General features: G+C 42.5%; 1 protein-coding gene across 5 annotated transcripts in view; it reads left to right on the forward strand.

The window, feature by feature from the left end:
* Positions 1-25,651, forward strand: part of TBXAS1 (thromboxane A synthase 1) — a 262,140-nt gene that overhangs the window by 172,946 nt on the left and 63,543 nt on the right. For 4 of the 5 annotated variants that reach the window (XM_083859365.1, XM_083859367.1, XM_083859366.1 and 1 more), the window contains one exon: positions 22,289-22,603. The exons of the other annotated variant lie outside the window; for it this stretch is intronic. In XM_083859365.1, the coding sequence (XP_083715491.1) occupies positions 22,289-22,603 (315 nt within the window). The remainder of the gene's footprint in view (positions 1-22,288; positions 22,604-25,651) is intronic. 5 annotated transcript variants of the gene reach the window in all.

Genomic DNA, 25,651 nt, shown 5'->3' on the forward strand with positions numbered 1-25,651 from the left:
AAGCAGACTTTATTTTCTGATTCAACTTCCACGCTTTCTATCACTGGCACTCTAAAAGGATCCCCTTTTGCACCCACCACCACAACTTTCTCCTCACTGACCGTGCACCCCTTCGGTAAATGCTGCAAAGTACTCCTTTCTGCCCCGGTATCCACCAGAAAAACGGTCTCTTGACGCTGGGGACCTACTTTCAATTTTACCAGGGGCTCGTTAGATGTCCTGGTCCCCAAGGTGAAGAGCCCCTGACACCCCTAATCCTCCTGAAAAATCTTTTCATCTTTCATCCTATTCTTGCAATCCCTCCGAAGGTGTCCTGCCTTCTTGCAATAGTAGCACTCAGGCAGTTCCCTTCTCGTGTCTGGGGTCACCTTGCGGGGGCCTTGGGGCTTTTGGGGTAAGGTTTTATACTTACCCGAAGCCTGCTCCTGTCTCTGGACCTCCCTCACTGCTGCTACCAAGACCTTAGCTTGAACTTTCTGTTTTTCGTCCTGCCTCCTCAAGTACACTTTCTGGGCTTCCCTCAGCAATTCTTGCAAGCTTTTGTCTTGCCAGCCATCTATCTTTTCCAACTTTCTTCGAATGTCCTCCCAGGATTTCGCTACAAACCGTGCCTTGAGCAGCACTTCCCCCACAGGGGAATTAGGGTCTGTCCCAGAATATATCTGCAGACTTCGCCTCAATCGCTCAATCCATCCAGTGGGGGACTCCTCTTTCCCCTGACATTCATTGAAAGCTTTACTGATGTTCTGACCCCTTGGGACAGCTTCCCGAATGCCCTGGATTATGATATTTCTCAGGTCTATCGTGCTCCTTCTTCCGTCCTCTGTCTGTGCATTCCAACTCGGGCTAGAGCTGGGCCACTTTTGATACCCGGGTGTCCCTTGTGGGTTTCTCCTATCCCAGTCTCTGATACCCGCCTGTTTTATCATCTCTCTTTCCTCATTGTTCAACAGAGACCTCAGGATTGCCATCAGGTCTTCATATGTATAAATGCTGCTCCCTAAGAACTCATCCAATCTATCTGCCACACCAAAAGGATCATTCAACAATCACCTTATTTCCTTTTGAACGCTCTTACATCCCTTGTGTTGAGAGGCACATTCACAAACCCAATGACCCCGGGGGCCGTTGGTACCTCCCTCAGTGGAAGTAAATTGTGTCCCTCATTCTCACTCTCTCCCCATTCATCACTCATCATCCTTGCTTTCAATCGGGTTCTGCTAGCAGGGGGAGAACTGGTAGCAGTGGGTTGTCTCCCTTTCCCAGACTGCGGGGGCGGAACTGCCGCCTGTGCGGCAGAGGGGAGTCTCTCCTCCGCTCGGACCAATCCTGGTTGCAGCGGAAAAGGTGAACGAGAGTGCTCCCAAGCTTGTGCAGACGGGATCTCAGAGGGGGCTCCCGCGGTCATGGCATCTATCGACGGGGGCGCCGCCGACGGACCCAGGCCAGATGGAAGAGGCAAGGGGGGGGGGGTGGCAGCAAGGGAATTGCCAGTGGGGACAATGGATGGGAGGCATGGCTCCCCACCTGGGATGCCTGTGCCCCCAAAAGCTGGTTTGGAGGGTCCAAAGGAGCCGTGGGCACCACTTGCTCTGGAGAGGGTGGGGAATTCAACCCATTGTAGGGAGGTGGGAGGTGATCAAGGTTGTCCCAGGGCTCGGTCCCAGTTCTGGGCCGCCCTTTCTGTTTCATCGGGAACAAACCCGCTCGGGTGTTTAGCCAAAGCCGGGCGTATTCCCTCTCCTCGGAGTCCGAGGGGCTCTTGCTTTCCACATAGCGATTCAACTCACTACATGTCCAACTTTCAAATGATCCCATTACTGGCCACGTAAGGTGGTTCCTCAATTCTTCACCACCCCACACATCCATGCAATAGTAAATCATTTATTTTTTTCCTTGGATTTCTCTTTTCTCTGTGGGCAATCTCCCTAATGTTTCAACATCCACCCCAAGGGACTGTTTCGAGGGATTTTCATGGTTCCCTTTCCCTTACTGGAGGGGGGGGTTTTCTGAGGTCTTTTTCTGGGGCTTACTCTTTTTCTATCCCATGTTTCGCGAATTTCCTTACCAAATCTTCAAAATTCCCTGCAAGTCGACTTTTCTGCCTGTGTGTTGTGTCTCTGGTTCTTTCTCAGGGGATGGGGCTTTTTTTGATCACTCACCCCTCCAGCGAGCTGTGCCGGGGGCTCCTGATCGGTTCTCAATCCTTTCGGATTCCTTTTTGGATCCTTACCTTGGTCCGCTGGCAAAAAGGGTTTACCAATTCCCGAGCTCAACAGGACGTACCCTTCCCCTTTTTGCCCACTCCGTGATCGGTCCCCGAGACTTCCCTCGTCCCGGTTTTGACGAGCGATGCAAGAGAGTTTCACACGAAATCGCTTCCTTCGCGGCCGACCGTTCCCCTCGCGGGAAAAACGGAAATGCGACCTTGAAGTCCACACTCGCTTTGTGATCAGATCACGTCTCACACACTCGCCCAATCACCTGCTCAACCACCAGTACTTACAGCTCCTTTTCCTGCGTGGATGTCTTTGTGCACTTAGACGTTTTACGAGCAATTGTCAGCCACGGCTTTTCGAAGGCCCTTTGCCTTCCTGAGCTCTTTTTGCCCCCGGATCTGTCCTTTCCCCTGTCCTATTTTGTGGTTTTCTCGTTCCTAAATTTGGTTCGGAGGTTTGGGTGGAGCCGCGGGGTCTCCTCACTCACCAGGCCGCCAAAATCGGCAGGGGTACCCTCCTGGATCGCAGGTCCCCGCAGCTTCCTCCGAATCCGAGTCACGGCACCAAATCTGTTATAAATGCAACGGCAAATATCGGATTAATAAAAGACAATTTATTAATAACAGAATATCGAACACCAGAAAAATGAGAAAACCACAAAGTAGGAGAATATCAGCGCCGCGCTGGGTGGACAGGGGTCCGCACACCAAGGTACAAGACGCCCAAATCCACGCTGGTGCAGCTTTCAGTCCACCCTTTTATAGGATTTTTCTGCCCTTAGGCAGTCCAGGTGTCCAGGGCGGGCTGAATAGTCCGAATTTCTTTTCAATGGTCTTCCCGGATCTTGTCAAGTCCTGTTGTTCCATTCCAGGAAGTTTCTTTTCTTATGTCAGTTTCACAGGTCAGTCTTATGTTGATTTCAGTTTGCATGTCGCGCCAGGGAGTTGATGAAATCTGCATCATCGTCAAGAAGGAATTTCTCCTTGCATTGGCAAGGAAGTGATTCTTATCAAGGTTGGCCAGAGTCTTTGTCTAGTCTGATGATTCTTATCCTGTTTCACAACTGAAGCCGTGCAGGCTGAGGGGGGGAACGGTTTGCTTTACACTTTATTAACATTGCTCTTATTATACATCGGATTATTATTTCATACACGAATTTTTACCCCAAATTTATCACAAAAATGGTGTGTGAAACAGAACAAAATGCATCTTTTTTCAATTTAACACAGAAATTAAATCTGTAGAGATTAGGTGTCCCAGATAGCCCTGCATGTGAAGGAGAATTATGTCCTCCGTCCTAGGTTTCAAACGATGAAATGTACCCACTGGAACCAGTTGAAGTTTTGGCACTGAATTTTAATAAGGCCAAGATATAACTAGCAGCCACTGGTTCTTTGTGCTAATGATGAGAGCTATAAGCAAAGTCTTACAGTCTCCCTGAAGTGCATTCCTAGATGTTACATTGTGTGCATCTTTTACTCTCCATTGGTTTTATCACCATTAAAAACGCTTTGGATTCTTTTCTTGAGGGGAGGGAGTAAGGAAGATAAAAAAAGCCTTTGGAACAAACTGTAAAACAATGAAAATCTCCAGGACAGTAATTCAGCTGAAGCTTGTCTTCCTCTCATCTACAGCTAATGGGAACATAGAATAAAGAAAGGCCAAAAAACAATGTGACAAGCAAAGTCAGCCTGTTATCATCTCTGTTCTATTAGTAAATGAAACAATGCTTCTGAATGACTAAAGATAATCCCTTGGGTAGATAGTAATTTTACAGCCAGGTTTAGATCTAATAATACACTTGCAGTTTATATGAGATCTGTGATGTCACTTTTTCTCATCCCCTTGGTTAGTGGTGCAGATGTCATTTTAATTATATATTATCTTTCTGTTGTCAGTCAAATAATTTTAGTCCTGGATATTCCACTTGTTTGGCTTACATACAAAAACATCTCATGCTTGTACTTTAGAAATTTTAATACATTACATTTATTCATGGATTCAAATTATTGTAAAAGGCTTTTTCCACTATTTACAGAAGAGCAAATTTACCTTGCTCAGAAGAAACAGCATGAATTTAATGCACCACTTAACACCTATTTTGAAGAATTGAGGAAGATTTAAATGTTCATATACCTTACCCTGATTATCTGCCCAGGTTTAAATTTTTCCCTGAGGCAAAATGTTTCCAAAGACAGGGCAGATAGACTATTTGTTTACTTCAATAAATGATACTTTGATATATTTTCATTTAATAATCTGATATGCAAATTGTTTTTGTGTTAGAGCTATTTTTATATCCTGTTATAGCTCAGTTCTTAACCTACTGGTTTATTTTAAATTATGATGCCCAGATGAAGGAATCTTTTATAGTACTCCAAACTGAGACTCCTTTCTAAAACTGTGGGTTGAAACAAAGCCTCCTGTCAGCAGATGAAAGTTCATAGTTTAATTTGTAATCCATAGTAATAATAAAAACTGTAATGTAACAATTTAAGGCTATTGCAAAGAATTATTTTTGGAAAATCACAATATATCTGTGGGAAAATCCACTATTGAAAATACACATACTTTAACAAGAAGAATTGGAGAATTCATAGAGGCTTCAACACATTCTTCTGGTATTTCCTGATTTTTCCAGTCATACTGTCTGTTGTGGATGTGTAATTCAAGGTCACATAATCCATGCCAGGCCAGTAGTGATATGATGATGTTTCTTATGACCATCAGCTGCTTCTTGGTGTTCTCAAGCCAATTTGGAATGAGAAGATTACAAAGCACAGGGAAGTATCACCAGAACTATTCACTGGTATCTCAATTTGCAGTTCAGTCAGTTTGGCTGGAGAGTTAAGGATTGCTTGAGTGCTTTTAATGCAAATGCAGAGCAGACAGAAGGAACAGAGGAAGGGTGTGAAGGCTGAGCTTCTGTGAGCCATGCTTCCCTTTGAGCCCCATGGCATAAAGCCACATAGAAACTGTACAGTGGTGTCGGTTCTGGTGACAATTTGGCCTCCTTTTAATTGGCGTGGCTCTGGCATGCTCTATAGTCTGCTGTGCCAGGTATAGATCAAAAGAGGTTGTCTTCTGGTCAACAATTGCAACCTCCTGCAGTTTTCCCTGCTTTCCATCCTCATTCCTGGCCAGTCTTTTCCCTGATCACCGGTAGCTACAGTCAGTGGCTCTGCTTTTCCCAGGCTGCCCATACACCTGGGCAGGCATGAGAGATTCCTAGTGAGTGGAAATCCTTTGGTTTTTCAGCATCAGCCATGGGAGCCTAAAAAGGTCAGAAAACTGAATTTTGAGTAACTCTGAAACTAAGGTATTTAAATACTTGCAAAATGGGGTGAACTTCTCTTGCTCTATGGACTAGCAATGGAAGTGTGCTATAAAGAAGAGGTATCTTTTAGTATCTTTCTGGGAAATTATGGCTGGGTTAGAATTTTAATCTCTGGAACACTGATTCCCAGGGAAAAACCTGCAATGATCTCCCCTAAGGGGAAAAGAGACATGTGTGTGTGTACCTGCATTCTGGAGGATAAGCGACAGTCTGAAAACCTAATTACTCTGGCACTCTGTTCTTTTCTCTTCCTGCCCCAGTAGTTCCCTGGAGTCTTTCCTTTTCATGAACTAATAAACTATTTTATTCAAGAGCTGCTTGAAATGAGTTGAGCAGAGGTAATCCTCCTGAAAAAGTCTGATCCTCTCCTTGTCAAGGGAAAACTATACAATTACAAAGAAAAGTTAGTTAAAATTTTGCTAAATACTATGTACATTCCAGGAGCTATGTGTGTTTGAACTGTGTAAACGCAGTACAGATGTTTAAAAGTAAATATTTTTCTGCGGAAACAAAAGATGGGAGGATTAGGCACCTTCTAATACTGTGCACTATTCTTGCCTTTGTAGAAAACCAAGCAAAATTTGTCTTAGGAAGAATGTGGTGTCCATTTAAGGATACACACTATATAGCAATATTATATAATCTATTATTATTGATTAATAAAGTTAGTAAAAACCAAAGGATTGGTCTGGTCCTTTTATTTTTCTAAGTCTGTTGGAGAGATGCTGTGATTCTGTTCAGCTGGGCTGTTCTCACAGTTTGGTCATCCTATTATCCACTACCTTTGTCAGGTGGAAGTGTGGACTTTCCAGAAAGGCAAATGCATATTTTAAATATATAGAGGAAATTTTGGCTAAATATGGAGTTGAACACAGTTCTCAAACCTCTACTTCTGCTTTTAGCAGAAGGGTATAATTGCTCTAAAATATGTTAAAAACTTTTTGAACATTAAATCTAATGTCTGTGCTTGGGCAGCATGCAGTGATTCTGAGGAAAAAAATGTGTAGTATTATATTCAAAGGAATTTTAATTATTCACCTTTTTTAAAAAGTCAAGCCATTTGCTTGTGGTTTAAATTGCCTTCCTTCCCACATTTGAAGACTTTTTTTTTTAATATTTATTTTATTTTTCTTAAAAATGTAATGAGTTTTGTAACTTTCTGAAGATTTCTGAAGAGAGTATTTAAATATAACAAAGCCACAAAACCTTGAATGGAAATGAATTTGAAATCCCTATTACTTTTGGGCACCTGTCGAAATTTCTTGATCACCCTGTTTTTATCTTTCCAAGGAGGAACTGCAGGCTTACCTAATGTGATCTTTGGGTTTCAAGCCTGGGCTGAAGTGTCTGGCTGATGTTCTTTCATCATGAAATGCAGCTCTGCAGTCTCTCTGCTCAAAAGAGATCAAAGACAGAATAAGTAATGAGAATGGTGTATTTCTTGCCTCCCTGAGGTGTACAGAAAGAGTTTTGCATTGCTGCTGCATGTGTCCCAGTTCTATAGCCCAGAACACCTGTGAGCCCAGGACTTTATGAGCACTGTGGCTACAAGGAGTTAGCAAATGTCTGCTTCGTTACCTGCTGCCAGCAAGCACAAGCAGGTCTGCTTGTTATTGCTCACCCTTTGCTCTAATGCACCATTTTGCTGCCCCTTGGTTATGTCTCAGAGTGCTTCATGCTTCCTTCTAGACAAGGAATAGGCAGATGGTATATATTGTATTATAATATATATCATGTATATATTATCTGCCCCACTCCAGCAAACCCTGCAGCAACTCTAACAATATAATCTTGGTATCTGTGATTTTTTTCTCTGATGCCTCCACCTCTCTCCACTCCCTTTTGGTCTTTCTCAACCACTGCAGTGTACCACCACTTCTTCAGGAGGTGACAGGAGTGATGTCCCTATCTCATAAATCCCACATCCCACCTTAGCTACACTTTGGTGTTCAAAGTGCCATCATGCACATGAGCCATCTCCATGACTTCTTGGAGCAATGCTCACACAAAATAACAGAATCATTTAGATAATAAAAGGCCTTTAAGTTCATTAAGTCCAACCCATTAACCCAGCACTGTCAAGTCCACCACTAAACCATGTCCACCACGTGCCACGTCTACATGACTTTTACATGCCTCCAGGTTTAGTAATTGAACCCCTTCCCTAGACAGCATATTCCAACAACTGACCACCCTTTTGGCAAAGAGATTTTTCCTAATATCCAATCAAAAGCCACCTTTGGCATAACTTGAGGCCATTTCCTTTTGTCCTATTACTTGTGAAAAAAAGACCAATCCCCACCTAATTCCAGCTTCCTTTCAGATGGTTTTAGAGAGTGATAAGGTTCCTCCTGAGCTTCCTTTCCTCCAGGCTAAGTAGCTCCAGCCCCCTCAGCTGCTCCTCATCAAACTGGTGCTCCAGACCCTTCACCAGCTCCAGTGCCCTTTTCTGACATTCTCCAGCACCTCGATGTCTTTCCTGTAGTGAGGAGCCCAAAACCGAATACAGCATTCAAGGTGCAGCCTCAGCAGTGCCAAGTACAGGGGATGACCATGCTTCAGTTTGCAAGAACATAGAGTTGTGCTAATGGACAGAATTGAAGCACCAGGTTGTTCATGGTGATTAACCTGGCTAAGTCTTTGCATACCCACAGTTGCCAAGAATGATCTTGCAGATAGTACCAGAAAAATGTGAGCATCTATGCGGGAAAAGTTAACTTCACTTTCTAAGAGATGTGTGGTGGAGCTCCTTCAGAGGGCCTTTAAAAAATTTTTATGTTTGCCCCTTTATGGGGAGAATAGGGGAGGTTCAGATGCTCCTTGTAGCAGCATTAATCTGCAGAAAGTCACTAAGCCAACAGGATGCATTCAGACGTAAAAGGAGGAAGGACTTAAATGTTTCTGTCAGTAAGTTTTGTGTGTATTTTCCTGCTGTTTTCACCAGCCAGTGTGGGAAGTGAAGATGGACATTCAGCTTTGCTAATCTACAGCATATGAGAGAGATCTTATATTTGAGAAGGGTGGGATCTTTAGCACTGAAAAAAGGCTTTTTCATCTAGAGTGAAAATAAACAAACTCACATGCTCAGTTGTTAGTAATGTCAAGCTTTTTAGTGACTTTTAAAAATTGTGTTTGCATGGTGAAATCAATCTTTTAAAATACTGTTTACTGAAAATCTATGTCAAAAGATAGCTTAAGGACTCTTCAAAATAATGTTTGCAGTAAAAATTCTCTTAAAAACTGGAAGAGGAAAGAATTGAAAGGCAAACATGCCTTTTTCAAAGAAGCCACCCCCATCACTGAAGGAGAGATTAAAAGATCGAAAGTTTTTTTTTTTTTTTTCCCTTATTCTTCTGGGTGCTGGTTGTTGTGGCTATGTCCTGTTTTAACTATTCTTGATGCTGAAGGGCACAGAGTAGTCACAGCTCTATTTTATGTGTCCCCTAAAATAAGGTGAGCAAGAGCTCACTGTGCTTTGAAGGTGGGATCCAGAGAAAACTGGCCTTTGTCACTGAGCTTTGTGGTGGTTTGACCAGCACAGGCAAAAAAACGAGAGGATAAGAAAGCAAAAGAAATTAGGTAGTTGCTCCTTGTAAGGACCTGGGTCTCTTGCTTCTCTTCTGCAATGTAGACCTGCCCCACCTCATCATGAATTTTTTGCTTTACCCTTCTTTATGATCATGAAGAGACCCTGTGCTTGCTTTCCAGACTGAGGTTCAAACATTGCAAATCCTGTTTATGCCTGTGGTAATTCCCTCTAGGCAATAACATCAGTACTGGCCGCTTGTCCTAGCCTGATCCTGTGCTAGTAATGAGTATTCGCAGCATGCATTTCAGTGTCTGATTAAATCTTTCTGAAAGGCCATCTGTTTGAGGAGGATGTGGCATTGGCTTTCATACTTTTTATACTTAGTACTCAATGCTACTCTTTCATGACCTTAGACATAAAGTTTTGTCTCCTTGGTTAGTTAGTGACCTTTCTGATACTCTTATCAGAGAAAATTGAATCAGGGCTGTTGCAACCTTGTGGGTCACTGTATATATTTGGGGAATGGAGACTTTGTTGTGTCCAGGGCTCAGAAAAAGGTCTCTTTTCTGGAAACGGAGCAAAGCACATCCAGCTGCCTTTTTTTATAGCACTCAGAGTAGAATCTCATGTGGTCATGTATCTGTTGGTGCATGCCAAATCAGTAAGTAATCTGGCCTTTCTGCTGCATGTTTTCACATATGCGAAATAGCCAGCCCAAGCAGTGTTAAATCTGTCTTTCAGGCTCATCTTCCTATAGGCTTGGAAGCAGTTTGCCTTTGTGATTCTGTTGGCATAAAGCAAATCTTGCTCAGCCTGTCTTTTCCTGCTTCCTGTCATTTGTTTTCTTTCATGGTATGGTCTCAGTATTCACCCCTTCAGATGAAAGGGAAAATTGTTACCCTGAGGTTGTGCACATTCCCTTTCTTTTGTAACTTGTCTCTCTTACTGTTCTTCATCTCTTCTTTATGTTACCCTTACAGTGTGCTCCCACAAGTTTCTCTCAGTAGATTCTACTTGAGGTCTCTGAAAGCCTTTCCTTTTCCTGCTTCATCTGTGATCTGGGTCCAGGGTTTTCAAACCAGCAAGGAAAAGGAACTTTGCATTAAATTAAATAATCTGGAGATTGATTTTCTGTACAGCAGAGCAGTGGTCTTTAATGCCAAGGTGGATATAAGATCTAATATTTGTTTATACAGTGTTTTTTTGTTGTTTTTGCTTACTCTTGATCTCAATCTGCAAGGGGCCTATTGACTGGGACTGGAAATTTCATAAATTAATTTTACCTTGGTGTTCTGAGCAATAGCATGTTTAGATACTTTCCCACTACAGGCAGGCTTTCCTCTGACATGTGTAACTAGAGCATAGCATCTAAATTCTTAATTTAGAACAAAACTCACAGATTTACCGACCTAATTGCAGTAACAGAGCTTTCCGTTTCTCTGTCAGTTTTAATAATTTCGTCTTTCACATTTCATCCTTTTTTTTTTTTTCCTTTTATATGCTGTTGGTTCACCATTCTTCCTTCCTGAGTCACTTCCAGAACTAGAAGGGGAGTTGCAGCATTTGTGGTATTAGTAGGTGATCTTTGAATTTGTCTCTTAGTCTCTCCATGACTTTGTTTGCCTACAGTAACCTCTCTCAGCCACACACACTGCCTTCTTTTTGCAATACAGTATCACCTTTTCTAAAGCAGTTATGAAAAGGCTGTTCCATCATATTTCATTCTTGTTCAACCATCTTGTCCATCTTTTGGCATGTTTTGATCTCTGGAGGCTTTTCCCTTGATCTGTCTTAGCTGTTGCCGACCACTTTGCACTCCTTTGATATCTCTCCCTTTTCTCTAGTGTCTACTTACCTTAGCAGATCCATACTCCTACTTATAAGAGGCACTGACAACAGGAGAACCGTTTAAGTGGCTACCATTTGGGTGCCAAGTGCATTAAGTTGCTTTTCTTTTCAACGTGGTAAAGAGTCAGTCTGACCATATCTGTACACAAAGGCAACCAGCTCTGTTTGCTGGGCCAATTCTCTTCTTGCCACTGTGTCCAGGCTGCCCCGGGGGCTGCCCCTCCCTACCTGCCCCCACCTCCCCCCAGCCTTCTGAAACCAGCAGAATCAGAGGCTTTTGCTAGACCCCATCTGCTCATGACTGTATCTGGATTTTGAGGAGAATGTAGTATTATAGTTCTTATGGAAAGTGACAGATTGTCTGTCGCTGGTAACCTCGAGGAGAGGCTTGCTGAAATGTCCCCTTGATGTCAGCTGGCTACGAGGCAGGAATCCTGCGTGGTGTTTTCCATCTGCCTTTTGTTAAGAGCAGCCTGAACAGTAGTGGCAATTCCTGTCCCTCCCAAAAATCCACCAAGAAATCCTGTGTCTGTGGCTGTCAATGCTGACTTGCCCTGGCTGCACAGCCTGTGAGTGTTCAGGGCTTTCTCCTCTTCACAGCATCTAACCTTCATTTTTCCCTCCCACTGGGATATGCAAGTTATATCTAAGGGAGACAGAGACTAAAGGGGAGCTGAGCACCTCCTTTCTCTCTTCAACAGAAATTTACACTTTTTAATAATGTAATCTCAATTAAAAACATACCAATTAAAATGGGCTTTTTAGTAGCTCTCTGGGGAGAGGGAGCTATAATTCACATTAAAATGTAAAGCTTCAGAAGCAGGGAGAGCTAGGTGCATTGCAAGTGCCCAAATATTCAGTGATTTTAATTACAGTGGAAACTTGATAAATTGCTTTGTGCCACAATCCATTATTAACAGCTTAATGAATATCACTGCTGCCTCTTTTAAACTGCTCCATGGTGAAAATGATTGTCAGTATTTCAGCTGTGAACTCTGATTTTTGGCATGCCTGTATATTTTCCCCTTAAAGAGAGAGAAGGTGGGCGAAAGCCTACAGGCTTGGCTTTGAGGCTGGGTAAATTCTTCTGGCTGCACCGTCCTGGGAGAGACAGTCAAGTGGGAAGCTGGAGCTTTGGTGTTTCACCAAAATTGACACTGGCCAGGGTTGAAATCTGCTCCATGCAGTTTATGAGCAATGTCTTTGAACATGTAAAGAACCAAAGAGGGATCCCAGATCATAAGGCTACCTTTACACATGCTGTTTCTCTGCATAATGCACATCAAGGATAGAGGGATGGTTGGTTGCTTGGGGTGTCTGCTCAGGGGTAAAAGAGAGAAGCAGTGTCACAGCCACATGGTCAAGCATGCTGCTGCTAAGCTTATTTTTGGAGCAAGCAAGGTCCAGTTGATTTGAATTTTCCAGGTTTTAGCCAGCAAAAAGCTGATTTGAGGCATGGAATTGGGCTTTTGGAATGCTGAAAGACCAGTGATTGTGCTCAGCTTTGAACAGGGATGATACAGTTACTTTTTTTCTTGACAGCTATTATGGCTGTAATTGTGCTAATGTCATGATGTTACATATTTATATGTACATTTGTAGTAAAATGGTACCTTTCCCTCACTTTTCAAAGCAGCTTAATATTTCAAGGATAAAGGTTATTATTAGGAATAATATTATTTTAGATGCTAACAGCAGGTAAAGGGGGCTTATACTTGGACCCCATTGAAGTGTTAAATCATGGGAATTTAAACAACCATGGTCTTCTATGCAATTTATTATTTATTGTGGGTGTTCTGTCTTCTGTTCATCATGTGGTTGGACCAGAGGATCACAATCCCAAAGTGGGGTTACTGCCAGGTTTTGACGGGATCTTGACAAGATCTGACTGAGATGTAAGATAGATCTCAGGACAGAAATTACTGTGAACTGCTCTTCTGATTCAGAGAAGTCACAAGTGCCTATACGGGATAAACATGATTTTTCAGAATATTTCGGGGGTTATTATTCTAACTACGTTTTTCTGTAAAACAGCAAAAATATATTCACTTTCAGCATCTCCAAAATGTTAACATAACTCATGATGATGTTAACTTGCACCCTGCCAATTACACAGAACCCTTCTGGGTCATTATATTGATAATTACACACAGGATTTTTTTTCTTTTTCTTGTGAAAAATCTTTTTTTGACAGAGTAGTAATGATGCCTATAAGTTCCTTAGGTATTGCTCAGTCAGGGATATGTAAGATGTGGGAGGTGTCCGTGTATTTTTGGGGAGAAAGACAGCTTGTATTTGGTGTGCTTTTAATGTTTCTATAGTTGTGTTTTTAAAATTATTTTTTAGTTTGACTTTAGGAAGCATTCCAGGCTGTCATTTTTCCTGTATGCATCCCTGTATTGGCAGAGGACTAAGTGGCAGGCAGTAATATAAAATGCTATCTAATTTTTCTTTTGTTCTTTAATTCATGCACACGTGCTTCTTCTGTGTGTTTATCAGTGTGCACAAAATGCGTATATTTGCAAGATAATACCTGTGTAAATGTTAGAAAGTCATATTGAAACTCCATGAAGGGAAGGAGAGCAGGGGGAGAATCCTTTCTGCTACTGAGGAGCCATCTATTGGATAAAACCCATAACTGAACCGAACATCCATGAAACTGTGGAGAATAATACAATTTGTTATTGGTCATTGGTTAGCTGAAAATAATCCTTTGCTTCCCAGTGCTTTCACCCACTGTGTTAGAAACCTGTATCCCTTCATGCACACAAGTCATAAGAGTCAGATAAAGATGTGATTAATGTACTTTAGGTAAAAGCAAGTTTAATATAGCTGAAAATCTGGGATAAATCCTAATGTAGGTTGCAGGTGTGATCATGAATGGATAAGCTGGCAGTAGGATTGCCTGCCAGCAGTGGAGAGCAGTTGCTTGAAGTGATAAAGACAATATTTTTTCCCGTACTGTTAATACAGAATATAAATAGCATTTACTGTACTATTTTTTTATCAGTACTTGCCATTTATGTCAGTCTCAAAACCATGATTAGTTTAGTTAAAAGAAAAAAGTTTTTAGTTTTCTGAAATTACTTAAAGCCATCACAAAACTAAATAGTGAGCTGTTCCTTCCCTCAAAACATATTCAATCTATATGTTATGTGATGCAGAAAGAAAGAGAGATGGGGAGAGATGAGGGAGAGCAGGATGTGAACAGTAAATTCCTTGAATGGCCCCAGAATGTCCTGATGGCTCTTCAAAGTGATTGGTGGGGCTTTGCAAGCATGTTAAAAGGAGCATATAGGGCAGGAAGAACAAAGAGTAAGAAAGAAATAATGAGATTCCTGTGCATTTTCTTGAATGTCAGACAACTACTAAAACAAGAAGTTATTATTGATCAGGAATTACATTTAAGGAAATAAAATTGTAATCTGTGGCAATTAGAAAGGAACAGAGGGCTGCCTGCAATAGCAGCCTTTAGTCAGCAATTTGAGTCAGCAGAAGGTCAAGCTTCTGAGTGTCAGACGCTTAGCCTAAAACACTCCCTTCCTGCATCCTCCCTTCCTCGTGCAAATAACAGAGGGGAGGAGTGTCAGCTGGTTTAGTGGGAGGCCAGATGAGCTTTGGGAGAGGATGCATGCATGCAATGTGAAATAGGGTGGACAGTTTGCTGCTGGTTTGGGGCTGGGTGCCTGCTCCACATGCTGGCATGCATGGCAGGGCCTGACCCGAGCTATTCTTTCTCCCCATCACTCAGTTATTTCTTTTCTTTCCACACTGTGTATTCTGATAACGTCACCCTCCCTCTTCAAGCAGCAAAACGTATGGGGCAGGAGAAGCTCAGCTACCACACAGACAAATCCAATATTTATTGTTTGTACTGTGTTAATGCCAGAAATCATTATGGAAGTGGTGTTACCTGAAATGTTTTGCAGATACAGAATGAGGAGGTTGCTGTCCCCTGATATTTGCTGCCAATGTCTCTTGCTCACCAGGATGCAGAGACTGGGAAAGCTGGATAGGACTCTCCAGCCTCTGAATTTTGGGCTGCTTTCTGATCCTTCCCCAAGTGTGTGTGCAACAGAGGGAAGGAGCTCTGCTCTTTGTGCTGTTGTACTGTGACCTGGCCTGACAACTGCCAGCCCAGGGTGGCAGAGCTGCTTAGCAGCTGCCACAAACTACATGACACGTCTTTTGCCATTAAACTGAATTTCATGTTAAAAAACTTAGTGCTTGTATTAGGGAGCATGGTACTAGGGAGAAAGTCACCAGAGTCAAAGACAATGGCAAGTTGATTAGAGATGTAAATCGACCTGGCTGCAGACAATCCCTTGATTTTACACTGAACAGCTACAGGGAGGGTTTCCAGCTCTCAAGGCAAGCTGTGGGTTTTCTGTGGGCCCACACTGTTAATGAAATGACCAAATAGGGGTGTATCTCATTTTTTCACACCCATAACTGTGGTGCCTCTATATCCTACAGATCACTTCAGCCAAGTCTGGCTTTTGGCTAGGATCTTCAAACCAGTCTGCTCCTGAAAGAGTTGTAAACATCTGTATTAAGATTGTATCAACTACAAACAGCTCTGTTCTTTCTCTTCATTTGCTAACAGTTAGATCTGAAATTCAAATTGGTTTTCGTCCCTGGTCTGTGTGGGACCGTATGGAGAAGGCGGTTTCTACCTTTCAAGACGTGAGCCCTCTATTGCCACTTGCTGCAGTATAAACTGAGGGGAGATGAGTCACTAACAAAATCTTGGTATTAAGAATTCCCTCCAGCTTTATTTTCAGGTTGAATTAGGCTTAAACCCTCTGTATGCTACCAATGCTTTTACTTTAATTTTGCATTTTGAAGGTCAGAGAGGTGCAAAAGTTTTGAGGAAGAAACCACCAATACCTGTGCACTCTTCTCCCTTGTGAATGGAGGCACTATTATGTGAAAATAATTTTGTGTTTTTCAGCAGTTTGATTTTTATATTATCAGCATGCTTTCTTAAAGATATATATATATGTACACATTATAAATATGTACAGGCTGTGGAGTCGCAGACATTATGGATGTAGCTGGTGAAATCTAATGATTTACAATATCTGTGGTGACTCACTGGAGGAAGGGAAACCTTTGCAGTGACAGAAAAGGTCCAGTGCTAGGGTGGACTGCCCACAGGATGCTGTGGGAAATCAGGGTTTGCTGGATTTTTAAGACCAGGTTGGACAAACAGTTGTCAGTGCTGGTTTGGCTGATGTTGCCTTGTGGCAAGGGGATGAAGCAGATAACTTGCTGAGTTCCTTCCAGCGCTCCTTCCCCTCTATGATGATGCTTTTGCCTTAAACTCTTTGAGTCTGTGTAAATCTGTTTTTATCCTAGGTCTTAAATGGTTTTCCGAGATCATCATTAGCTTCTCTTCATGGTGTTTTATAACATTTGGTGTCTGTTGTACCGATTTTACAGATGGAGAAGCTGCACCAGCTATAACTGTGCTTTACAGGCAAAAAAGGGAGTGCAGCTTAAAGCGTCTCAGCTTTTGTGGAGGGGCAGTGCTTTAACCAGTAAATCATGTTGGCCACTTTGCAGGTTTAGTGGCAAACTCAGACAATAAAATCCATATCGTATGGATCATATCTAATTCAGGCTTTCTCTTGGCTTTATTTTTTTAAATTTATTTTTTATTTTTTTAGAGAAGCATTGGTCACACAGAGAAGATAGATTTTGTTGTCACATCTAACACTTTCTGTTGTCAGATGCCTTCATCTATTTGCTGAAGAGCCTGCCCCTCTTGGGGGAAGCTTTCATTTTGCCTTTTCACAACGTTATTGTAGGGGCATATTACTTTCAAGTAGCAAGCAAAGGCATTGCTGTGGCTTCTGACATCAAATACAGTGCTATTGAATGCTCACAGGGCTCTCTTACAGATGTGAGCTACTGTCAAAAACTTGCATACAAGATTAGAGATAATAATGTAAGAAAATAGCAAGTCCAAAGTCATACAAAATCTTCTCAGTTTGGGGTTTTATTATAAGTATTAAGATCAGATCAGATTGGCAAAAGGGTGCTCCACAAATCAGCAACCAGTGATTAATTTTTTTTTGCTTTAAATGTAGTAAATTTTTTAATGCAAGTTTTATTGCTTTTTAAGACCTGCCTGCCCTCAGACACTCAGCCCATTCACAATAAAAGCATTGCAGTGTTTTCTTCTGCTGATACTAACAAATGCAAACAGAAGACTGTTTTATCTGCCAGACTGAAAAGTCTCCCAGCTGCTCTTGAGCAATGGCCATACCCTGCAGTCCAACAGTCCAGGTCCTTCCAGAGCCGAGCATCACCTGCGAGAGCACCACATCCTCAACCTTCAGACACACAAATTTGAGGGCCTCTTATTTGACTTGAGCTTCTGTGTTCAAACACAAGGCAAAAGGACACTCTCTAGGATGTTTTGGAATTGGATATATTGGCATAGGAACTGGCTTTTTTTGTGATTTCATTGAGAAACCAAATGAAGCTTGCAAGTGTTAGAGGTTGAATTCAATCCTTTCAAAGAAGTTTGGCAAAATTATAGTTTTAGTGGGACTGTATTTTGGGCTTCTTTTTCAAAAGGATCTGGGTAGCTGCTGCAGTGCTTTACTGATAACTTCAGGGTGACACAGGTTTGTCTCACCTAAAAAAGGGGTTGCCAAATCAAGCTTATAAAAAGCTTCCTGGATAAACATTGACATAGCAGTGTTTGTACAGGTTTGCTGAAATAATATGAGATGTGAGCTTTCTACCTGATAGATAAGGATTCTGAAATCTATCTTTTTTTGAGTTTGAATCAGAGCATTTGAGAAAGACCAGAAGGGTCTGTACAGTATATTGTGATTGATATTATGTTAGCAGCATCACATTTGCATGACTTTTACAGCAAGTGCTTTACAGACTACTGACCAATTATGTAATTTATTTTGATTCCTTGATTCATCATAAAGAAGATTTTTGTGTTTCTGGGCTCTTTGGAACTCAAAATGCAAATTTGAAGTAACAGAGTGCTAAAAAAATTGAGTATAATTTGCAGAAAACATGACTGAAATAAAAACATAAAGAACTACAGTTCAAACTGATATATATTTGGTAGTTTTCTTTAAGTAATTTTTTACTTGAGCTTACAGAGAAGTTGAACAGCTTAATCTCTCTATCAAAATCATGACCCAAGGGTCCCCTGGATCCCCAAAGCATGATGAATTTGCCAGAAGGTCAGCTGGTACATCGCATATGAAACCACAACTCCCTGTTTAGGATGGAGAGAGCTGGAGACATCCCCTGCCCACCAGGACCCTTGCCTCCTGTGAGAAAAGTCATGCTGCATCTTGCGTGTGAGCAGTACATCTCCTTCTGATAGCTGCAGAACTCAGAGGCTGTGGTTTGAGGAGGGGAGGCAGATCCTGCTAGCCTGGCCCTCCCCAGCACTATGCACGTCTGTCTGTCCTTCCAGCATAGAGCTCACCACTCATTACGCTCTGTGCCGAGCCATTTCTCTGCATGGGCAGGTGATGTTTAAGGAGGCTAATGAGAGGAATGATATGGCCCAGAACACTGGTGTCAGAAATATACTGCAAGGTGTCTATCTTGGAGAAGCTGTATGCAGGGCTTGTCTTATATATTTCAAAGGGGATGTCCGTGTCACCACCAAGTTAGACATTCGCCCTGTCCCACGCTGCATTCAAATTATATATTTTTTGTTCAAATTGTAGCTTTCCATTCATTGGCTTAATGACAGGGTCTGTGTTGTACAGGGGCAAATCAAGAGCCCATTGCATTAGCACACCATTTTTTTGTGGCAGGAATTTGTTTCTGAGGCCATTGTAACATAACTATTCAAGCGTTGGACAGGATGGAGGCTATTACGGGCTTCTGCTTTTTGTGAGATAATCAAACAAATGTCCCTGATGGAAAAAGGAAACCAGCAGCTGGATGTGATGACCAAAGAACTTTTTTGTGCAGTGGCACTGTAAGTACTTGGTCTGTTGTCAAGCTAAGAAAAAAATGCCTTTTTAAATAATTTTTTTCCTTCTGCTGTCAACTGAAGTGGAGAAACCCCCCCTGTAAATTTTCATGAGATGCCTTTTCCTTATTTCTAGCACTTAACAATCCAATTATATTTGGATTTATGCTAGTATTTGCCTCCATTGCCATTGTCAGGTTTTGGAATCAGAGCAATTTTTCCATCCTGATAGTGCAGAAAAAAATATGTTTCATTATGACTTGTTAGAACCCTGGAAATCTTTTCTCTCACTTGAGTTGATGACAATTTTTTATGTGGCACTCTATACTGATGCCTAAAGTGAAGTAGAATGAAGCATAAGGAAGGGAAGCTTTGCTGAAATATTGCTCCTTCCACTGTGTAGAATAATCTTGGAAGAAAGCTGGCTTCTCTCTACTGTTATGCTTTTCCCCCCCTTACTATTATTCAAGTTGTTTTTACAAATGAATGTTGTTTTTGCAAGGTTTGTTTATGAAGCCATTGCTCTTAGCAACCCCTGCTCACCTGTGAGCAAATTGCATGGCACAGAGCACGTATTCAGTTGTTTCTGGATAGGATGACCTTAAAAACAGATTCTGCAACAAGACAAGCTTTTAAATTCCTAGCCAAATATATTATGTGAGTAATAAAAAGAGCTCCTCAAAATGGCCACAGAGGCATTTCAGAGCACATTCCTGGGAATATTCACTTGTGCTAGTGTTCATTAAGTTTGCTTTCAGCAAAAATTCTCATGAATGAAATTTTATTCAGTAGTCATTATGATTATTACTTTGCTATCACAGCAATAACCCGATGCTTTGTATAAAGCCAGGACCTGATTTTGTTTAAGTCTGGAGAAACATCTTACAGGGTCTCCAGAGAGTGTATTGTCTAAACATAAGACCAGGTTCGTCTAACAGCTCAGTTTGCTGCAAACAGCAAACCCTTAGAGGGCAATGGGTTTGTTTACAAGAAAATTCACAGCTAGAGAAGGATGGGTGCAGAACTGTTGCAAATGTTACACCTTTCAAGCTGCAGGACGCTACAGTGCTACAATTCCACTGAATAGGAATGTAATTAAACATTTTTACATTATAAAGGTGGTTTAGATGACGGTGGCTAGTCTTGCAGATAGAGACTGTCTCTATAGATGCAGTTCATTACTACTTCAAACTGGTTTATCCACATGCTAATGAACATGCTGGAACTGGACTCTCTTGGGTTTTTCTGTTTGTTTTGGTGTGTTATTGTTTTTGGGTTTTTGTTGGGGTTTTTTGTTTGATTTTTTGTTGTTGTTGTTGGTGGTTGGTTTTGGTCGGGGTTTTTTTGGATTGTTTTGTTTTTGGGGGTGGTTTTTTTTTGTTTTTGTTTAGGTGGCATTCTTTTTTTGGTTGGTTTTTTGGTTGTTTGTTTGTTGGGGTTTTTTTTGATTTTAAAAAGTGCCTAATGCAAATTTATGTACGAGGGAAATCCCTGAATCGCAGGTTATGCCAAAGAGTTGGGCTCTTGAGTTGTGCAATATATGAACTCCCAGGACATGGATAGACTTTTCCCTCCTGGAAAAATTAAACAAGATTTTCAGCTATTCGCAGCTGAAGTCTGCATGAAGTCTTGCTTCTTCCAATCTACAGAAACATAATGGAGCAGAGATATCCTATCATGCTGGTGGGAATTGTGCCTAAGTCTAGGCACAAGGAAGTGTTTTCAGAGCTGCAGCTCATTTGCAGAGCACAATGTCTGTAACATTTTTTTGTGTGCCTTCTGGTGGAAAAGCATGTCTCCCATGCCTTGGAGGTGATTCAGTCTGACTGGTGAATGTGTAGAGTCCTTCAGCAGACAGTGATTAGCACTGGCTGCTCTCTGGAGCATTGATTTTTGGGTGTGCCACGGTGCAAGATGCTCGTGGGTACAAGGTACATAATGGAAAGGTTCTCTGAGGTGGAGGGAAGGAGCTGTTAAAGAGGCACTGTGCCAATCCCTTGTGTTATTCAAACCCCAAAATAACCATTCCTCTTTGCCTGTAGATCGATCAGAACAGTTTGTTGGCAGCAGAGCTAAGCACAGGACACTGAGTATTTCTACTGTTTTCTTGTCTCACTGCTCTCTTTTCTCATGTTGTGTGAAAAATAAATAACCTGATTAAGTCATTTGACATTTATAATTAATTAGTTCTTCCTTACTCTTACCTAGTTTGCCTGTCCTTTACTCTGGCCCTTCTTTTTTTTTTTCTACTTTATCTCTCAATCATCAGATCAAAGAAATCATTCAAATGATTTATTTTTAACAGATAAATACAGTTTACAGCATATTCTTTTCTTTTAAAGAGAAGCTTAGTCCCTTCTTTTGTCCATCCCACTGCACAAGTTGTCATGTTCTGGCACTGCAGTCACTTCTAAGTCCTTGAGCTATCATATATTCTGTTGGTATTTGAGGAATTGAAAATCAATCACACAGCCTTGTGGTTTAGGTTCAGCACAATTCTATTATGCCCACTCTCAAAAGTCAATTCAAACCTTTTGGATTATATTTCAAAGCCTAATCAAGCTTGCTATCCGCACTGGTTTGGAGTCAGTTCGCTCTTGGCCATAGGTCTGTTTATTGGAGCTTTTGTGTCAGAAACTAGTGTGAAAGAAAGCAGTTTCCATAATACTAGAATTATTCAGTGGGCATTTTGCAAAGACAAACCACCCAAGCAGGTTTTGTGGTTGGGGAATGCTTACTGTTTTAATATAGTTTTGTAAATATGTTTTTTAAAAAGTGATTTAAAAAGGCTATCTTGGTACAAGTGTTCACAGCTGTACTTTCTCATAAAAGGCTGTCCCAATTTACTGATATTAGATATCTGCCCTGTCACGCTAAGCTGGTACAGAAAGTACTGTAGATGCAACCCTGAACTTAAATGGTGAGTTCCATGCTTCGGATCATATGAAGAAACAAGGATGGTGCATCCAAGCAGATGGACCAACTGCTCCAAGCATGATTTGTGCTTCCTCCCACTGGCAGGTGCACATGGGGCCTGCATATACAGTGTCTATGTCAATCCCTTGACTCCTGCCAAGTGCCTAGAACTCAGCCTAAGAATAAAAGAAGCTCTGTGTAGAGCTGGCCATTAGCAATCCTCTGTGAAGGGTACATAACACACCTGTTAGGAATTGGGGGCAGATCAGTCTCATCCCACTGGGAAGAAGGCAATGACAGGCTGTTAGTTATGGCATTTCCAACTGATTTATAGAAGCCTCATTGTTCAGTGAAAAACTGGTGGCCATTCCGTAGGAGACAATAGGAAGTAGCTCTCTGCTTCCATCCCCCATGGAAGGCATTGCTCTGTGACCCATCCTTCATGTTCCTTGTCCCGCTGTGTTCTGCAGAGGCGCAGAGATTTTCTCCAGTGGATGCTTGATGCCTGTGACTCAGCCGACTCCCTGGCAGCCGGGTGCTCAGGTGTGCTCAGCCCATCTGCTGCTCCCAGACAAGATGAGGTGCCTCTGGTTGGCACAGCCCCATCTGAGAAGGCTCAGAAGGTACTAACAGAGGATGAGATAGCAGGCCAAGCTTTTCTCTTCCTGATCGCTGGGTATGAGACCACCACGAGCACGCTGTCCTTTGCCACCTACTTGCTGGCCACCAACCCAGAGTGCCAGGAGAAGATGCTTCAGGAAGTCGATGAGTTCTCTGCAAAACATGTGAGTATGATATACTGGTCTGGGGCTTTGTGCAGGGAGAAGGGCAATGTAAACATATTAACACTAGAGATGGCCTAGAAACTTTGTGTCATAGTTGTTATGAATAAAAATGGGCGGAGAAAATATTAATCTCCTTAAAACGCCTTTATTAATCAGCTTTTTCAATATTTGCTCGAGGGGTTTTTGGCTGCCCGTGGTCGCCGTGAAGGAGGAGGGTCTTTTTCAGCTCTGCTGCAGGGAGTTGAGCAGAGCTGGAGAACCTGCCCTCGCTGGGAGCATTCCCAGGGTTCTGAGAGTTCTTTTTTTTTTTCCTGTGGTCTCATCTCCGGTTTGGTCTTTTTAACTTACAGCTAGTAAGCAAAACCGGAGAAATTAGCTCTTTTGATCCTTCAGGGTCCACGCGGCTTAGCATTAGTTCTTATGCGTTTCAATTTTACTTGGTTTTTATTTTATAAGGGTTTTTTGGTGTTAAACTTCATCCCGAGATGCACTTGGAGTCTTTTATTTGCATGCGGGATCAGCCGGGGCGGGCGCTTGGAAGCTCTTGAGGCCGCGTGGCAGTTTTGCCGCAGCCATGGCGTTTCGGTTTCACGCTGCCTCACAGCGGCGGCAACGTTTGCGGGGGTTCGGGCCAGGTTTTTGTGAGATGGGGGTGGAACGTGGCGGGCGTGAGTTTCTTTCTTTTGGAATGGGGCGGCGGTTCGGCGGGCTCGGGGACGCGTCATCTAGCAGCGGCGGCTGACTGCGGGCGGGCCGCTCCGCGGCTGGAGCCGCGTCGGGGCGGGCGCTCTGCGGCTGGGGCAGCCAGGGCTCTTTTCGGCTCCGGCACGGGGGAATGGCTGGGAGCTGGGGCTGCTCTTCCCCTCTAGTTTCGGCGGGGGTGTCGGCAGCTTCTGGGTCGGCGGCTGACTGTGGGGGGTCGGGGCGGGAGGCTTTGCAGGCTTTGGGTTTTCCCCCGCCGGCTCTCAGGCCGCGGACGGGGCTGGGGAGGGGCTTCTCCGCGGCTGCGGGCGGCCGACTCTTCCCTCTCCCGCTCTGTCGTTGGGGTGGGGGGGGCGCGGCGCCGAGCGTCTTTGAAGGGAACAGGCTCCTGCCCCAGAGGTCTGCCTTTAAGGTGGTCTGAGGGGTAAGGTGCCATGGAGGTGGCTTTTCACTGTTACATTACAGGATAAACATTTTAAATTTCATTTTTATCAATAGTGAATACTTAACCTTAAAAAATTATTTTACATTATTGAAACCAAACAGCTGTTATCCAGCTCTAAAACTACATATTTCTGTTTTTTCCTCTTGTGCAAATGCTTCTATTGTTTTCATGGTCAATTTTATTTACTTATCTTTGTGGGAGCATAAATAGTGTTCTTACAAATCATAAACTTCAAAATTTTGTTTTAAATGTTCATAATTATTTTTTTATCTAGCAGCAGAATATATGCATAAGCTTAAAAAACAAATCATGGTGTCTAATTCTCTTATACTGTGTTCAAATTACTTCTCCTTCATTATCTGTATTTGCCAAGAGCATTTTTGTTTCCAGGACCTGGAGTTATTTACTTGTTTCTTTCATATATGGCAGGCCTGTTTGTTCCCTCATGTCTGGAGAGTTCAGCTGACTTCCTTAAGGCCTGTCAAGATGTGAAGGTGCAGCTTCACAGCTTGGCCTGGAGTATGGGCATTTTACTGGATAATGCTGGGGGCAGAGTTGCACACAGAACCTCCTACTATGCAGCCCCAAGGAAAATATGGTTCATCTCCTCACCAGTTCCTGAAAGCTGGCAGCCTAAGAAACCAAAGGGAAATTGCTGGGAGAGATACCCTATAGGATAGATGTGTGATGTCATGCATATCTCTCTATAGAAGGGGATATGAAATAGTAAACATTTCAGTGAAAGTATGTAGAAGTCTGGGTGCAATCAGTCATTAGCTGACTGGTTCCTTAAGGGTATCCCACATAGGGAGTCCATGCACATGGCTATGTCTACATGAACGAGTAGTGTGCTCCTGTAGGCACAGATTCATCATCCAGCACAGCTGGTAGTGAGGGCTGTTGGGGATACACTCTATGCACCTCAGGAGTTTATTCTGGGGTAGTTAAAGTGTAGCTCTGTGTGCACCAAATTTCCCTTAGCAGTTGGTCTGGTCCAGTTCCAGTTAAAGGAGCCCTAGCCATGAACTTGTGTGAGCTAGTGCAAGAAGTTCCCATGTGGGTGTGATTCTGATTCAAGCTGGAGAACTAAATGGACCCTGGCTTGTATATGGTCTGACCGAGCTGCCACTCACTATTACTAATGCCTCAATAATAATCAAATTCAAATGCTTAATTCTTGACTCTCTTGGTTCACTGTGAATATTTTTCTAATATCAGCTTTTGCACTATCTAGGAGAGGTTATGATGGTAGAGACACTTGTGGCATGGAAGTGCAGAGACTTGGCACTCCAATTATTTTCTGCTATGTGGGTGCCTCAACTCAGGCTGGTGTCCTTATCCCAAACTGTGCTGTCCCATGTCATATATTGATTGGAAGTACATTTCAAATAACTTCCCTGTACTTTATGAGCTGTAAGGTTTAGCTTTAGATGGTGCATATATGGCTGCATGGCCAAAGAGAAGAGAAGGAGAGAAGAATAATGATTTACCTGCAGTGCCTGATAACAGGAAATTTGTACATCTGATCTGTGCAATCCCATCCTTCAAAATATTTTCTTTTATAAACAGTTCATGATTTGGCAGGGGGGTGGGAGGGGGCAATACACTGCTCAAGGAGCCCATCCCAGAAAAAGGAAAAGGGTGCAGCAGTTCAGGCCCCTTAGTGACTGCAGTTAACTACTTTTAGCCTAGAAAATGAGATCTATGTGTACGGTTTGCAATTTATGGGAGCAGAAGCTATTTTAGAACTGGGTATATATAGATGCTGTGTTCAGTTGTCATGCAAGAGAGAGGAAGGGAGGGGGCACAGAAGCTACAGGCTCACAGTTAGTTATCAAGTCAGTTGCTAAGAAATTTGATTAGGTTACTGCTTGTACTCAGCACATCGGCTTTGTTCTTAT

Source organism: Zosterops lateralis (genome assembly GCF_965231275.1).
Source record: "Zosterops lateralis genome assembly, chromosome: 4".
Classification (NCBI taxonomy): Eukaryota; Metazoa; Chordata; class Aves; order Passeriformes; family Zosteropidae; genus Zosterops; species Zosterops lateralis.